Here is an 18,865-nt window from a genome sequence, read left to right on the forward strand (position 1 = left end):
AATAGTCAAAAGTGATTGGAGGGCATTATGCCCCCTCCCCCAGCCCATCAATTCCCAAAACAAATGTAATCAAAATTTTTAGATAGCCATTTTATTCAGTTTTGAGATATACTTTTTGTTAAGCGTAGTTCAAATGTCTGGAAATTATATCTTCGAGGATGAATACCCCCCTCCCTCCCAAGCCCTCAGCACAAGGGCTGTAAGTTATGCCCCAAGGGCATATAAAGTTTTACGGAGAGGTTGGTCGTATAACACTCCGGAGGAGGCTCATTGGATCAGAAATAAGATGTTCTAGCTCCCTTTTTAAGAGTAAAAGTGATCGGGGGCACCCGCCTCCTCCCCTCTCTACTTTGTATTTTCCATAAATGCATCCGACGAAAAATTTGAGATAGCCATATGTTCAAAAATAGTCCAAAGACCACATAATAAGGCTTTTGAGTTGGGCAAAATCTCCCTGCGTCGGGGGGATTCTGGGTTATGCCTCAAGGCATAATCCAGTACTTCAGGGCTTGGATTATGCCTCAAGGGTTCCCAAAACACATCTAATCGAAATTTTGAGATAGCCATTTTGTTCAGAGCAGCCGAAAGTTGTAGAAATTACATTTCTGAGGATGAAGAAAACCCCCACCCCCCACACCCAACCCCTCATCGCAAGGGATGTAAGTATTGCCCCGAGGGCACATGAGGTTTTTATGGAAATGGTGGTCGTATGAACTCCAGAGCGGGAACTTTGGGTCGGAAATCAAATGTTATAGTTCCCTTCTTAAGAGTCAAAGTGATCGGGGGCACCCCCCCCCTACGTTGTATTTTCCTTAAGTGCATCCGATAAAAATTTTGAGATAGCCTTTTGTTCAAAAATAGTCCAAAGACCATATGATAAGGCCTTTGAGGTGGACAGAATCCCCCAGAGTCTGGGGGATTCTAGGCTATGCCTGAGGGCCTGGGTTATGTCTCAAGGGTTGTAAGTTATGCTTCAGGGACATACAAGACTTTTAAGGAAGGGGTGTTCGATTGAACTTTGGACGAGGCTCATTTGGTTTGAAATGTATAGTTGTAGTTCCTCTTTAAGAGACAAACATGAGGGAGAGCAACTAGCCTCTCTTCATTACATCCTTCAAGCCTTAACGGAGCTTTCAGAGAGTAAAAACGGTAGCCTCTTCACTCAATGACTCAGATAATAAGAGGTTGAACGTTTACACAGCTTACACTCTACTTGAAGCTATTTAGTTATTAATTATAAATTTCCTTGATTATAAGAGAAGTCAAACATGCAATCCCAGGCCGCATCTAACTGATGAACTAAGGTTTACCTGTATCCCACAGTTTTCAGCCCTGATTATGATCTCATATGCGACAGTTTTGGATTTTTAATGAAAAATATGCATACATGAACTACTGAAATCTTGATTAATTAACGTTTAATCACTAATTTATAGTACACATTTTTCTTTACGTTTTGCGGTTTTAATAAATGTGCCCTTTTTTAAACTTTATGTTAGTAAAATAAACACGTTGAATAATAATTACAAGGAAAGCTTTTATGTTAAAGACACACCTAAAGCTTTGCTTCTCCTCTACCAATCGGTATTAAAAATGTGAACAGTTGATGTTCGATGGCCTGACTCAGTAAGCGAAGTTAGACAACCAGGCTGAACAAGCCAAAAAAGCAGTGTTTTACCAGCCAAGAGGTCTACTTGTTAGGAGTAGACGCCCATTGTATGGAGAGGCACCATGGCATGCAAAGTGGGCCCTTGCTAATCAGCCCTTGCCTTTGCTGACTCGAAGGAGTCAGCAAGGGAGACTATACCATATAGGCAAAAACTATATAGGCAAATTTTTGCCTATATGGTATATGACTATACCATATAGGCAAAAATCTCAATAATATTCAAAACTATAGCTTATGAGGACAAGCTTATTCCCCAATCAAAACAACAAAAGCCACAAAAAACTATAACCATTAACTTACTTTCTTTCCAACGAATTTTTAATTACTCCTTCAATGCATATAGAATCCCTCCATCAAATCACAGAAAAAAATAATGGCAAAATCTTGAGCGGTTATGTTCAAAATCGCTTTCTTTTGTTTCTAAGTGTTAATTATGTCTTTTTCATAAAGTAGGGAGAAAGAGGAAATAACTGACTATAAATGAGCATGAGCAATAACGAGCGCTATTAGATTTATTAACTAATTTACTAAACAAGACTTACCACTAAGATTAACAAGTTCAACGGAATTCAGGTTGTTTGAGCTGCTACCAATGTCAGTGAAAGCAATGTCACCTGTAAGAGTGGAGAAAACTTATTCTTATTGCTGCGACATATCTTATCTACTCTAATCTACTTCTATAAGAAAGAAGAAAAGAAAAAACGTAATGAACAGACATAAAGTCTTACTTTGACCGCCACCGACTAAAATAAACGGGATGGCACTTGGCTTCAAGCAGACTTTTTTTTAGCTTAGTAATATCTGCAGCCATATAATGCTCTTCCTTGAAATGCCTCGTGCATATGAAGAGTGTTTTTACCACATTCGGATTTTCCAGCAAATCCTCACGTTTCACAGCTCTGAGCCATTCTTCCCGTCTGTAAAGAAGAAAAAAAAATAACAAGTAGTCAGATTTTGTTTGTTCGTGCCAGTTCAATCCTATCCAAAAGTAATGCCCCGATTCATATCGGACATTAGAATTAGAGCTACATTGAAGAGAATCCAATTTTGCCCGCCAAGAGCCAATATCATCGATGTTAAAAAAAGCCAATAATTCAGAAGATACACAGTTCACATTTCTGTCTCTTTTTTAGAGACTAACAATAAGAAAAAGAATAAACAGGCAGAATGCGGGAAAAAATTCCCCGCATTCCGCAAAAACTTCTTTCTTACGAGGAAACGGAAACAATAAACAAAATATAGTGTCTAAGACGAAACTTGGATTTCAAGAGGCTTAAAACGTGCTAGGTTTTTCTACATAACTTTTATGTGCTTTGAGACTTCGAAACATTGGGGTTTACCATTAAAAGTTGCACGTTCCAATATATTGATCTTAAGTTTGGGGATAAGTAGCCAAAGTATTTGAAACTATACTATAATATAGCTTCGATTTTCCGGTCATTCATAGTCTCTATAATTAGTGTAAATTGTAAAATCTTTCCCTTAATCTTTTTTGTTTGCGCACTATTTCTCACTGAGTAGGCTACAGCCTTAAATTAACCCATAAAACGTATATAACTACGGCCCATTTCCAGATTTCTTATTAGCCTATAGACTAGACTAGGTCAGTATTTGCTAGAAAAAGTGTTAAAACATATTATCTAATTCACTAGTAAAAGCTAGAATATTGGATAGGCTACTGTCAATTTTTAAGATCTAAGTTATTTTAGTCACAAGAAAAACAATAAGAAATACGTTATTTTTGCTGTTTGAACTAATATATGTCTTCGTTCAGTTGATGTATTGGGTGTTTCTAAATATTTTCATTTACTATTTGAATCTATAGCTTGAATGTTATTATTTTGAATAAACTTACAACATGTATTGGCCCTATTATATAAAAATTGTTTGTTGATACTTTTTTTTACTAGCTCACGTTTTGCAGTTACACACATCTTATAATCTCTGAAAATTTCAAAATATCAACACTTCGATTGAGCCGAAGCCTCAAAATCATCAGCATATTCACAAAATGTGCCAATGCATTAATTCAAGTCAAAAATCTATCAAGATATTTATTTAAATAGTGTGAGGTGGCTATGGCAGCAGCTAGCACATCAAATCTAAAACGCTTTTGGACTTTTGCCTCATCCCAAAACTTGGAAGACACTCGGTTATGCAACTTAAACACCCGATGGTGTTAAAAAAAATGTATTTTTTCAACTGAAAGTAAGGAGCAATATTAAAACTTAAAACGAACAGTAATAATTACGTATATTAGGAGGGTTGCTCTTTCTCAACAACTCATTCTTCATGCTAAAGTTTTTTAGTACTTTAAAAAAGCCTCTAATTGTTCTTGTCAAATAAACAAAGTGTTTCATGGGTCGTTCTTAAGGAATTGGGACAGAATTGGAACTTTGGAGTAAAGAGCGAGGTGTTGAGGCAGAACAGTACCCCTCATATAAGTAATAACTTCTTATTTGCCCCCGACAAATTCCCCCCCCATCCATAAAAGTGTGCATATTTTCCAATGACAAATACTATACGTAAACAATGGGCAATTTTTTATAACTTAGACCTTTCCCCAGGCACTGTGGGAGGTCATGATATCTCCGAAGGCATAGTTATCTGACCTTTCAACTATACTGAACAAATGGGCATGGGAACAAAAAAAGGCGTGGGAGGGGGCCTAGTTACGGTCCACTTTTTTTGGTCTCTTAGAAAGGACACTAGAACTTTAAATTACCGTCTGAATGAGTCCTGTTCCGATATTCTAAGACCACTGGGTTGATACAATCACCCCTAAGGAAGAAAACAACAATTAGACACGAATTCATGATCTTTTTTCTGGTCAAAAAACTACAAAATTGCACATCTTTGCTGATAGGAGCTTGAAACTTCTACAATGGGGTCTCATATAGACTGAATCTGATGGTGTAATTTTCATCGCGATTCTCTGACTTTTAGGGGGCGTTTCCCCTTTTTTAATAAATAATGCAAATTTTCACAGGTTCATAATTTTTAATGGATAAGACTAAACTTAATAAAACTTTTATATTTAAAATAACCATGAAAATTTGATTCTTTTGATATATCTACTGGTATAGACATATCTTTTTTAGAATTTCGGTCAATATTGAGCCGGGTCGCTCCATACTTACAGTTTGTTACCAAGAATTGTTTCAATATGCAACCTTAATAATGAATGTTGTTTTTAAGTACTGCCTAACAAAAAAAAAAAATTGCTCATAAAGGTTGGACCTGATATTCCAACTTTTTTTTTGAATAACGATTTTATTCAATCCTTCTTGGAAGCCATTATTTTCAGGCCAGGCGTTAGGATGTTTTCTTCGGAAAGCTGCTTTTATATTAAATCGGTCAAAGAATGTAAATATTTCTTTGGTTAGTAAGTTTACCAATCCTCCATCAACTACCTGTTTTAATTTTTGTTTCCTGATTTTTGAGTTTACAACCCTAGTGTGCTCTGATGGTTCATTGGTGCTAGTGAGCAATTTATTAGCCATTAACAACTTTTCGTCGTCTGTAATGGTGAGATCAAAAAAAGATAATCCCACCAAGTCTGCATTCAAATACCCTTGGTTTTTTGTACTTGGTTTACAATGTATTTTTGGTACGAAATGTACCAAATCTCTTCAGAGCAAAAATTAAAAACACACAAAGAAAATCTTGGTTTTAGGTACAAAATGTACTTGGTTTTTTAATAGTTTTGCAATATTTTTGAAAACCCTTTCTTGCTCAGAAGTCAGCATAGTGGTTATTATTTCTAAGGTCTTTGCACTTTTCCTATTTCGTTAACTGAATTAAACTTTCTGTTTTTTTATTCTTTTATTTGGTTGTTTTGTTGAAAATTTTTGTTGTTAAATTGTGGGAGACTTTGAACTTTAGTACATGATAATATTAATTCTTGAATTTCGTCGCAATTTTTTATTTTCGCTATTGTAATTATGAAACACAAGGTGATACATTTTTCTAATGCGTAAATGACCGTTCTAATCGATATCAAGTGGCAATTGCCTACTAGATGGAATAACATCTATAAACTCAGCAGCTTGCCAAGAGGTTTTAGGATTATAGAATAAATAATAGTTAACAAATTGCGGCCTGCCAGTGAAATTGTCCCTCTGCCTGAAAACGTATTTAGTTAAAAATGCGATTAAACATCTGAACACTCTATTTTAAACGTTCCGAAATCTATTTTATTTAATTCTATCGGCTTAATTTTTTTCTCGGACTGTTAATGATAATAATAGTAGGATAATTTTACTTGTAAGATTAATCAGTCCCAGGACAAGGGTTGACGTGTCACTTATAATAAAACTGAATATCCGGTTGTTAAACAGCACAGGGCCATACAGGGTTTTACGAAGGAAGGATTGGCATCTACTTTCCTAGATTTAAGAAAATACATTTTTGGGAGCTTCCACTGAAAAATACCCATTTTAATTCCATTTAAGAGTATTTAAAAATCGTAGACCCTCTAGATTTGAAAAAAATAGAACCCCCATAGTATTTCCTTAAACTGGTACCACTGCACTGAGTCTTGTGGCAGCGCTCTGGCATACAGATAGAATCGTTGGTTGTGGCTTTTCAACATTATATTCGTGGCTTACCATTTGAGTTTGGTGTCGCTTTAGAAATGAGTTCAAGAATTTTAACACAAATAGAATCTATCAATTAACTAAATAAAATTGGACAATTGAATACAGCTGAATAAAAAAAGCCGAGTAAAACTTAATGAAAGCTGATAAGCTTGATTATGACTTAAATCTTCAGATCTGCCTTAATGACCTCATAACTTTTGTTTTCCCAGTGAAACGTGAGATAAGCCGTTTGAAACAACCTCCAAAAATAATGTGTTCAATTTGCTACTCTTATCCGTCATAGTCAAGGCATAAATCAAGCATAAAAGAGAGAAATCTTAACATAACATCTTTTGTATTGTCTATTGACTTTGTAGTACAAAATCACAAGTTTGTTTTCCCAGTGAAACGTGAGATCACCCGTTTGAAACAACCTCCAAAAATAATGTGTTCAATTTGCTGCTCTTATTCGTCATAGTCAAGGCATAAATCGAGCATAAAAGAGCGAAATATTAACGTAACATCTTTTGTATTGTCTATTGACTTTGTAGTACAAAATCACAAGTTTGTTTTCCCAGTGAAACGTGAGATCACCCGTTTGAAACAACCTCCAAAAATAATGTGTTCCATTTGCTGCTCTTATTCGACATTGTCAAGCCACAAATACAGCTTAAAAGAGTGAAATATTAACGTAAAATCTTTTGTATTGTCTATTGACTTTGTAGTACAATATCACAAGTTTTTTTTCCCAGTGAAACGTGAGATAACCCGTTTGAAACAACCTCCAAAAATAATGTGTTCCATTTTCTGCTCTTATTCGACATAGTCAAGGCACAAATACAGCTTAAAAGAGCGAAATATTAACGTAACATCTTTTGTATTGTCTATTGACTTTGTAGTACAATATCACAAGTTTTTTTTCCCAGTGAAACGTGAGTTAACCCGTTTGAAACAACCTCCAAAAATAATGTGTTCAATTTGCTGCTCTTATTCGTCATAGTCAAGGCATAAATCGAGCATAAAAGAGCGAAATATTAACGTAACATCTTTTGTATTGTCTATTGACTTTGTAGTACAAAATCACAAGTTTGTTTTCCCAGTGAAACGTGAGATCACCGGTTTGAAACAACCTCCAAAAATAATGTGTTCAATTTGCTGCTCTTATTCTTCATAGTCAAGGCATAAATCGAGCATAAAAGAGAGAAATCTTAACGTAACATCTTTTGTATTGTCTATTGACTTTGTAGTACAAAATCACAAGTTTGTTTTCCCAGTGAAACGTGAGATCACCCGTTTGAAACAAACTCCAAAAATAATGTGTTCCATTTGCTGCTCTTATTCGTCATAGTCAAGGCATAAATCGAGCATAAAAGAGCGAAATATTAACGTAACATCTTTTGTATTGTCTATTGACTTTGTAGTACAAAATCACAAGTTTGTTTTCCCAGTGAAACGTGAGATGACCCGTTTGAAACAATCTCCAAAAATAATGTGTTCCATTTGCTGCTCTTATTCGTCATAGTCAAGGCATAAATCGAGCATAAAAGAGCGAAATATTAACGTAACATCTTTTGTATTGTCTATTGACTTTGTAGTACAAAATCACAAGTTTGTTTTCCCAGTGAAACGTGAGATGACCCGTTTGAAACAATCTCCAAAAATAATGTGTTCCATTTGCTGCTCTTATTCGTCATAGTCAAGGCATAAATCGAGCATAAAAGAGAGAAATATTAACGTAACATCTTTTGTATTGTCTATTGACTTTGTAGTACAAAATCACAAGTTTTTTTTCCCAGTGAAACGTGAGATCACCGGTTTGAAACAACCTCCAAAAATAATGTGTTCAATTTGCTGCTCTTATTCATCATAGTCAAGGCATAAATCGAGCATAAAAGAGAGAAATCTTAACGTAACATCTTTTGTATTGTCTATTGACTTTGTAGTAAAAAATCACAAGTTTGTTTTCCCAGTGAAACGTGAGATCACCCGTTTGAAACAACCTCCAAAAATAATGTGTTCAATTTGCTGCTCTTATTCGTCATAGTCAAGGCATAAATCGAGCATAAAAGAGCGAAATATTAACGTAACATCTTTTGTATTGTCTATTGACTTTGTAGTACAAAATCACAAGTTTGTTTTCCCAGTGAAACGTGAGATGACCCGTTTGAAACAATCTCCAAAAATAATGTGTTCCATTTGCTGCTCTTATTCGTCATAGTCAAGGCATAAATCGAGCATAAAAGAGCGAAATATTTACGTAACATCTTTTGTATTGTCTATTGACTTTGTCGTACAATATCACAAGTTTTTTTTCCCAGTGAAACGTGGGATAACCCGTTTGAAACAACCTCCAAAAATAATGTGTTCAATTTGCTGCTCTTATTCGACATAGGCAAGGCACAAATACAGCTTAAAAGAGTGAAATCTTAACGTAACATCTTTTTTATAGTCTATTGACTTTGTAGTACAAAATCAAACTAGACTTTGAACTGATTATTGTTAAACTAGATATTGTAGTATTTGTAGATGGTTTTGGCACATCTAGTTTTTCTTAAATGGCAATATACCGATGATAATTTGAAAATCAGAAACGCTACTTACGAAACCAGAACTTGCAGATGGGGAAGTCCAAGAAAAGCAAAAAAGATAAAAGGAAGGTAAGGTGTTTGAAATAAGGTGTTTGAAATGTGAACTTGTATTGGTATAAGCATAAGATAGTAAAATTCTGCTTTAGCCGCTTTTGGCTATCTTTGAAAGGGGTTATGTTAGAAAAATGAAACTTTCTGGTGGGTTTACAGGCTAAAGTATATCCCAGGAAGGTATTTTCAAGTACCTACCTCCATTCCTTCTCCCTCTAGAGGGTCCTGACATTTGAAAATCATTGTTTATTGAAAGTGAAATCTGGTAAAATAGATCTTCTGCTTAAATAAAGTAGGCTACAACAAAATAGTTTTCAGCTTCACAACATTGCCCAATCCCAATTTATAAGGTTTTAAAGATGTGTAAATACATTTCATATATTTTGAAGAAAAAACTTAGATATGTTTTTAAATTCTACTCAAATAACAGGAATTTCAGAACTAAAGCTAGAGAAAAAGAAGCTGATAACTAAAAATTAAAGTAAAATATTGGAAGGAATGGAGGTAGGTACTTGAAATTACCTTCCTGGGACATACTTTAGTCTGTAGACCCATCTCTGAAAGTTTCATTTTCCTAACCTAACCCCTTTTCAAGATAACCTAAAGTAGCTAAAGTAGAATTTTACCCTAATTTGTTTTCAGTTGTTAAGAAAAATACAAAACATTTAAAAATTTTTCAATTTCAAATCACAAAGGTAGGCACTGCAGCAACTTAATTTTGCCTGTTTCTCTCATTCAACTGCATATGTAGATAGATCAATCTAAAAAATAATCATCTTTGAAACGCGTTCAGTCCCACCATAGAGCCTAGGAACTGGAAGACACAATTTGGCCTCTCTAGCATCCACAAAGGCCTCATCTCATTCTCTGGGGAATACAAACTTCCAAGATGCCAAACTTCCAGGATGGGAGTTGCCTGTTCAGGAAGTTGACAAAGTAACCATCACCTAGATCCTTTAGAATCTCACCAGTATGAAATTTTGAACCCTTCTTGTCTTTGTACTCCATCTAAACAAAATCACTAGGTTTTGTCGTATTTGTTTTGTATTTTTCCATAACAATCCTTAGGAGTTTACTGATCATATGGCGGCTCTAAAACTGGCAAAAATGCAAAAAACAACAACAAAAAAGAAAAATCATTTATGAGGCAATAATCAAACTGTAAAAAGTACATTAAAAAGTCAAAAAAAAAAACTTGTCGAACTAAACTTCAACAAATACAAATCAGAAAAGAATTTAAAAGGGACATTGAAAAAAGGGGCGGGGGCAAAATAAGCAAATAAATACAAAAAAACGAGATATAAATATATATTAATTAAAAGGTCAATAATTTATTGACACTAAAAAAGTGTCTGTAATTTAACTGCATAAAGTCAATAAAAGAGTTAAAAAGATAAAGTGGTCAAAAAAGGGGGTCTCCCTCCTTTTCTCAGTCATAATTAACAGCCTCGGAAAGGAATTTCCTGACTGATGTAGATTTTTTGATAACATAATGGTTGTTGAAACTTGCTGCATGAATTTAATTGGCAACCCTATGAGTATCCTCAATGAAATTGAAGATGAGGCCTTGGAATTGGACCCCTCTAAGTCCTGATAATGGTAATTTGTGTCCTGAAATCCTTGCCCTGTTTTCTTACTCTTATCCCTCCTGAAATTTCTATGTCTTCATTTAAACTACTTGGCATCACAGTTTCTTCAAATTTAAAGTGGGATATCCACGTTAAAGACATCATTCATAGGGCTGATGTGTCTGTTGCCCTCCTTAATCTCCTAAATAAATTCAGTGTCCCCCCTTCCCACTCCTTAAGGATTACTAGCAGCTCGTAAGCATTTGGATACCCTGGGACACAATGCACTTGACGTGTCCTAAGGTACCCATAACCAAATATCTCAGAGTACCCCATAGGCACTGTTCTAGGAAAAAATTGCTTCTCTACCAGTAGATGACAAGCAGCCAAATTGAAGAATATACCAATAGAAAGCCAAGAAATTGATCAATTCCAACTGAATTAAGGCTTTTCCCCATATGAGCTTACCTTAAATTACTTCAAAATCTTGCATACTGAATTTTTTTTTTTCAAATTACATCAAAAAACTTCTCACTTCAATACTTTGAAAAAAAATTTCATATAAGAGCCACTATTTTTTGATGACAGTTTTAGCAATAGATGGCAAACACAATGCACTTAAAGAACTTTGTTTTATCCCATATTTTCTATTGGAAGTACACATGTCTCAATGTACCCTTTTCCAACATACCCTCTTCTCCCCTATATGAATATAGAAGTTTTTTATGGAAGTTCATTTGTAAGTTATTTATATTTATTACTAATAAAAATATTTGTAAGTAAAATTAAAGAACTTTTGAGAAAGCCATTTAACCAAACAAGTAAAATTAATATGCACATTTCATTTTAATTATTCATATACAGTGAGCCAAAATCAAAACCGGCATTAATTCAAAAATGTTCAGAAATTAAATAAAAAAAATCAAGTTTTTTTAACTGAAAGTAAGGAGCAACATTAAAATTTGAAACAAACAGAAATTATTCCGTATATGAAAGGGGCTGTCCCCTCGTCAATGCCTTGCTCTTTATGCTAAAGTTTGACTCTTTCTCACAACTCTATTTTTCAAATCAATATCAAAGCCGGAATCAGGCTTTGATATGTATGTGAGCCAAAATCAAAACCTGCATTAATTCAAAAATGTCAGAAATTAAATAAAAAAAACAAGTTTTTTTTTAACTTGTGCCAAAATCAAAACCGGCATTAATTCAAAAATGTTCAGAAATTAAATAAAAAAAATCAAGTTTTTTTAACTGAAAGTAAGGAGCAACATTAAAATTTGAAACAAACAGAAATTATTCCGTATATGAAAGGGGCTGTCCCCTCCTCAATGCCTTGCTCTTTATGCTAAAGTTTGACTCTTTCTCACAACTGTATTTTTCAAAACAATAAAAAACTATAGCGTAAAGAGCAAGGTGTTGAGGAGGGGAAAACCATTTCATGTATGAAATAATTTATGTTTGTTTTGAGTTTTAATGTTGCTCCTTACTTTCAGTTGAAAAATAACTAGTTTTTTCATTTAATGAGATGTAGGGACAGTAAAGGAAGCAAATGTATCTCCAGAAGACCTACCAGCTTAAATTCAACTAGTCTACTTAAACTGCTAAGATTTTCTCAAGCAAACATAGGCCTATTTGATACAGACTGGATTTTGACTTAAAACAATTCTTGAAAAAAATGTGCTTTAATCACATCACTCACAATGAAATTGCAGTTTTAGTCCTATAAAATTACAGATTAATGATTTCAATTTCCCATTTTGTTTTAAATTCTCTACTTTTTAATCAAGTTGTAATTTCCTGGACTGTGGGTGGCACTAGTAGTTTTAATTCTTGTTTTCCATACTAAATAAGTTTATAAGTTTCCCATTCTCTTTGACTTGTTTATTTGTTATTGTTATTTTTTTTATATATAAAAAGACTGTTCATGATTGATTTTGGAAATTATCAGATTAAGAAAGATGCTAATACAATATCATCATTCTGACAGAATCTGGAAAAAATAGAAAATACTAGTATAAGAAAAGATGCAATATCATAGCTAGATTTTGATGATAGACATTAGTTCTAACAAAGACAAGAAAAAACTTAAGCGTTTATAATTTGTTTGTAACAAGTTTATGAGCCTAAGAGACATGGGGTGGCTGCTAAGTCAATAGTACCTCATTATTATTTGCTTCATTTTTGCCCTTGTTGTGTGCTTCAGACCTGTTGATCCACTGTCCCAATCATAATATTTGGGCTGTCAGGTCTCTTATGAACTTCTATTGGTGTCCATAGCCTAAATTATGGTATAGCTAAGTGTCAGCACTCATTGGAACATAATGCTTTACCCAGGAGACTATTTAGCTCTGCCATGTTTGTTAAAGTCAGTCAAGGTAGTTCATGGAGAAGTAAGTGTTAAAATGTGTGGGATATCTGTGTCAAGAAACACAATTCAGAGGTGCTTTTCAGACGTCCGTTAATGCTTTGGAACCCATTTCTTGTGAAACAGTTATGTCTCTCATCTTTTCCTTTAAATCTGACGAGTCCAACAATGTAAGTTAAAATTCCTAATTACTTGTTTTTCATAAGATTAATTAAAAAAAAACTTTCCAAAAAAGAAGCTTTCTAAAGAAAAGTAAATGCCATATTAAACTTAAGAACAGAAGAAATAGAAACTTGCAATAACTCAAGCTCAAAACAACCAGAAATTGCTATTAAAGCATAAATGAAACCCAAAATGAACAGAAATTAAATTAACAATCATAGCAGGAAAAGATACAACAGGTACTAATATAAATGAATAAATAAATCTTAAAACGAGTAAATCTTAAATTGAATACGCAAATCAAGCTTAAAACAAACAAGTATATTTTACTATTAAAGAATAAATGAAACCCCAAACGAACAGAAATTAAATAAGCAACCATAGCAAACAAACATTCAACACGTACTAATGAATAAATAGGTACTATTCATAAATGAACAAATAAATCTTAAAACGAGTGAAGCTTAAACTGAATATTCAAATGAAGCTTGAAAAGAAAAAAAATCACTAAAAACAAGAGTTGGGGTTTTGCTTTCTTCTCTCTCTGTAAAAGTCTAAAACCTACTGTGTATTTGGCGCTTTACTGAATACAAATTGTATTATTTCTGTTATTTCTGTTTATTATTTCTGTATTTTCTGCTGCACTTAATACAACATCAAAAATAAACATACAAATTCCAGTAAAATTAATTTTGAACTGATGAGCTTTCAGCAATTATTATCATTATATATCAAATATTCAGTTTAACTTTATTAGTTCTTTCCAAAGCCCTTCAGGACAAATATAGTTTCGCTACAAACAAGAGTTGGATTCTGCCCTATTCCCTAACTGTATAAGTCTAAAGCCTACTGCGTGATTGGCGCTTTGCTGGAAACGAATTTAAGTACAAATATTTTTTTCCTGTTATTACAGCATTGAAAATGAAAATAAAAATTACAGTGAAATAAAATATTGATGATCTTTGAACAATTAATATCATTATATAGCAAATATTGAGTTTGAATTTATTTGAATTTATTATTTCCAAGACTGTTCAAGACATACAGTTTTAAGTAAAGCACCGATGACACAGTAGGTTTTAGACTTTTACAGTGAGAGAAGGAGGCACAACTCAAACTCTTGTTTGTGGTGATTTTTTATTCGTTTCCAGCTTGATTTGCATATTCAGTTTTAGCTTTACTCGTTTTAAGATTTATTTATTCATTTATGTTAGTACCTGTTGAATGTTTTTCTGATATGATTGTTTGTTTGATTTTCGTTTATTTTGGTTTCATTTATTCTTTAATAGTAATTCCTGGTCATTTTGACTTTGAGTTATCTTAGGCTTCTATTTCTTCTGATTATATTTTTAATATAGCCTTTACTTTTCTTTAAAAAACTTCTTTTTTCAGAAAGTTTTTTTCTTTAAATTAATTTCTGTCCATTTTTGATTTCCAAAATTTCAAGTTTATCAAAATTTCATATTTCAAATGTTTTTTATTCCAAAATGAATTAACAGTCTTGGCAAGAACTAATAAAATTAAACTGAATATTTGTTATATAATGATATCAATTGCTGTAAGCTCACTAGCTCAAGATTTTGTTTCACTCAGGGCCGGATTTAAAGCTTTGACGCTTCTAGGCCCAAGCATTTTTGCCACTCCGTTTTTGCAAGATTTTCGAGGAAATCCCCAAAACTTCGGGCCTATTGATAAATCCTGGCCATGTATTCACTGCAATTTTCATTTTATTTCAATTTTGTAATAAGTACAAAAGAGAATATTTGTAATATAGCCTAATTCGTTTTAGTAAAACGCCAAATGTGCAGTAGGCATTATGCTTTTACCGTTAGGGAAATGGGCAGTAGCCAAACTTGTTTGCAATGAAGACTATAGGTGTCTTGAACTTTTTTGGAAAGAGCTAATAAAATTAAACTGAAATCCCACGATTTTTGGAGTAAAATATCGTTAATAATTGTTTTTGGGTGGGAGTGGGACGGAGCTATGGAGAGAGGACCAGGGGTCAGCTCCCATGATTTTTTGAATAAAATATGTTTTTTGTGGGGGGAGGGGTATGGGCCATGAAGGGAGGGCCAGAGGTCAGCTCCCATGTGTTTTGGAATAAAGTATTGTTAATATTTTTTTTTGATGTGTGTGTGTGTGTGGGGGGGGGGGGTCGGGTCATGAAGGGAGGGCCTTGGGTCAGCACCCATAATTTTTGGAATAAAATATCGTTAATAATTTTTTTTCTCGGGGAAGGGGGAGGGGGTTTGGCCAGCCAATGGAGGGATAGGGAGGGCCAAGGATCAGTTCCAAAGATCTCTGGAATAAAATACCGCTGATAAATTTTTTTTTGGGGGGGGGGGTATGGCCATGGAGGGAGGGCCAGAGGTCAGCTTCCATAATATATCATTGACAATTTTTTTTCAGAAGGGGGAACGGGCCTATGAACGATCAGAGATCAGCTCCCAAAGTATTTGGAATAAAATATTGTTAATAAGTTGTGGTGTTTTTTGATGGGAGGGTCAGCCCATGGAGGGCCAGGGGTGAGTTCTCATAATTTTGGAATAAAATGTCGTTAATACGTTTTTTTTTGTTTTGAGAATGGGAAGGGGTTGGGCCAAGCAGGGAAGGCCAGGGGTCAGCTCCCTTAAGTTTTAAATAAAGTATCATTAATAAGTTTTTTGAGTGGCGGGGGGGGGGGGGGTCGGGCTTATCGGATTTTTGAACTATTTTAAAAACCCTCTCATAAAAAAACTTATATGTCCCCAGGACATAGCATACAATACTTGCCCCGGGCTATGACGGGGTGTGCGGACTCTGGAGATTTTGTTATCTAATCTTTGGACTTATTTTGACAAAATGGCTATCTCAAAAATTCGATCGGTTGGATTTGGAGTAAAGTGGGCAGGGGGGCTAATTGTTTTTCGGTCTCTTTTGACTCTTAAAAAGTGAACTAGAACTTTCAATTTCCAATCAAATGAGCCACCTCTGAAGTTTATACCACCACCCTTACACAAAACCCTTATATGCCCCTGAGGAATAACTTAAAACACTTACCACCTGGCTCTAGGGGGTTTTGTTGACCCCGGAGGTTTTTTTATCTGATCTTTGAACTAATTTTAACACAATGGATATCTAAAAGTATTATCAGATGGTTTTTGGAGAAAAAAGGCGTGAGGTGGGGGGGGGGGCTAGGTGCCCTCTGATCTCTTTTGACTCTTAACATCGGAACTAGAACTTTCAATTTCCAATCAAATGAGCCCCCTCTGAAGTTTATACGAGCACCCCTTCCATAAGAACCATATATATCCCCAGGCCATAACGTACAATGCCTGCTCCCGGGCCCCGGAGGGTTGTGTCGACCCCGGTTTTTTTTGTTATCTGATCTTTGAACTATTTTGAACAAAATGGCTATCTCAAATTTTTTTATTGGTGCATTTGGATTAAAAAGGGCGTGGGGGGACTAGTCTCCAATCGCTTTTAACTATTAAAAAGGAGAACTTCCGATTTCCAATCGAATGAGCTCCTTCCGAAGTTTATACGACCACCCCTTCCATATGATATGCCTCTGGGAAAGAATAATAATAGTAATAAAACATTGAAGCCTTCTGGCCTTTACTCTAGGAAACGCTGTAGCGTTGCCTCTGATATTTTTCACTTAGAGGGGATCAAAGAAGGATTTGTGTTTTGAATGGAACTAAAAAGACTACGAAAGGTAAAGCTGTCCTAGAGATGACAAGGTCATTCTTTGAAAGCAATTACTTTGAAAGTCATTGCTTAAAATGAAAAAAGTTATGTGGAGTATCTAGAGCACCTGACATACTTGGATTGAGGTCGGGCTCTCTGACGGAGGTTAAAAAGCTTGAACGGCAAGCAAAAGGAATGTACTACATTATTCACTGATTTGCCCTTTCTACAAAGACTTCTAAAAAATTTCCAAGAAGTACTTGGTAGTTTGGTGACAATAGCTTTAAATCCAGTTTCAATTACACAAAATCTAGTGCTTTCAATGCTCGTTTGTTCAAAGAAATATGTAACAGCATGAATTATATACCAACATGGGGTCTTCTTTTCCACAATGATGTTCACTGGTTACCAAAAGCAAATGTTGTTGGCCAAATCTTTGATTTAAAAATTTGAAATCAAACGGTTCATAACAATTGAAGGAAAATCTGAGTTTGTGAGATACTTTTTTTCATGATACCTGGAGCCAAAGAACAGCTTATTTGTCTGGCTTCTTCAATCCGCTAAGAATTATGTTAATTTTAAAATCGATAGATTTTTAGTACAGGAAATGGAATAATTTATGTTATATGATGACTTATCTTGAAAATCTTTGAAACTGTTGCTAACTTGTACTACTGAGAAAAATGGAAGGTGCTAAAAATTTTCCTGGCTTGCCACTAAGACAAAATAAATCACCAAGGCCTTACAAAATTTAATGAGTTGCAAACGTAAACTGAATTTGTGTTTTTTGTATTTTGTATATCAAACCAAAATGCTCTCTAACTACTAGTGATGAGACAATGCCAATATTTCTGATGGAAAAAGGGATCCCATAAAGAAGGAGGTGTAGAGACAGAATAGCTTATCAAAAAACAGGAAGATGGTATGCAGAATCAGGACGCCAATTCAAGAAAATTTAGGGCGGGGGGAAGGATTTGCTTTCCCTTAAAAAAATGAAGATACGAAAAATGTATTTTTCAAAATTTATGGGGGACTCTTTTCAATTTTTTCAATGAAAATGCCAAAAACAGGTAATTCCGAAATCTAGGAGGGATAATGTTCCCCCTACCCCCCCCCCCCACCCTGTGATTAGCATCCCTATTCAAAAGATAAGATTTTCATCTCGAAGGACTTTCAAGCAGTGAGTATGAACTATTTAAGTAAGAAATCATTTTTTTATTGTTTTGAAAATCCATCAACACCCTGATGTACCAAGTTCAAGATGAATCTAAAGTGCTGTGACGGCCATCTTTATGATAATTTGATGAATTTCACTGAATGACTTGATTTGCTGACAGTTTATTTTATTTTAGAGTGACTCGGACAGTGACGAATGGGTGGAGACCCCTCATACTTCAAAACAGACTATAACTGATAAAGCTGGACCTACCAAATCAGAAGATAAGGATGATTCTAATTGGAATGCTGTTTTTTTGCGTACCCTTGTTTCAAAGGAAAAGAAGAACAAGGAAAGAGAAGACCAACCTATTCTTGATAAAGTGAGTTTTTGAAATTGGAAGCGACTAAGTTTTTTATGAAGATGTCTGCCTATCATTTTTTTTTAATATGTAACAACCTAGACCTATAGCCTACTGGGGCACGGGGTGGGATGTTTGGACTAAAATTGGTTTAGTGGATCAGCCTTCCCCCCTCAGAAATAATTAAAAGTCGCTGCCTTGAAATGGTTTTTGTTGTATGTTTTCAATCCGTGAAATCCATCCCCCCATCCCAAATAAGCTCTAATACCCTTCTCCCTGGTTTGGACTTGTGTTAACCTATGAGATATCAGAGAGCAAAAAAAAATCCAACTATATATGCCTTGTGTGTTTAATGCCTTCTTTGTAGAATTTTGGGCCGTTTTTTTTTTTTTATCAAATAACCCACTTCATTTTTTAATTTTCCGTTTCATTACTAATATTTCTCTAAGAGAGAAATAAAATGATCAGACGATGGAGAAATGAAGAGATGGAAGAATGAAGGGCTAGATGCATGGGTGGGCATAGGTTGATATGTCAGAAAAGACATAATACAATAAAAGCCAGTTACAGCTATGCAGTCAAAAATCAATAGAGAAACGATAAAAACATCTCTTTGCAAAATTGATTGTTCTTTAAAAATGTTTTTCTTTTCATAATTGCACCTTTTTTTGTCTTGATTTTTTCTTTTTTTGATTT

General features: G+C 34.5%; 1 protein-coding gene across 1 annotated transcript in view; it reads left to right on the forward strand.

The window, feature by feature from the left end:
- Positions 1–8,588: 8,588 nt before the first annotated feature.
- The window catches only part of LOC148953338 (pre-mRNA splicing factor cwf19l2), a 269,907-nt gene continuing 259,630 nt past the window's right edge, over positions 8,589–18,865 (forward strand). Inside the window, exons 1-2 of the mRNA XM_089087930.1 lie at positions 8,589–8,906; positions 18,005–18,190. Of these exons, the coding sequence (XP_088944056.1) occupies positions 8,868–8,906; positions 18,005–18,190 (225 nt within the window). The 5' untranslated portion in view covers positions 8,589–8,867. The remainder of the gene's footprint in view (positions 8,907–18,004; positions 18,191–18,865) is intronic.

This window comes from Artemia sp. Qi Xiang Cuo, chromosome 4, assembly GCF_049724085.1.
Source record: "Artemia sp. Qi Xiang Cuo chromosome 4, ASM4972408v1, whole genome shotgun sequence".
NCBI classification, from domain to species: Eukaryota; Metazoa; Arthropoda; class Branchiopoda; order Anostraca; family Artemiidae; genus Artemia; species Artemia sp. Qi Xiang Cuo.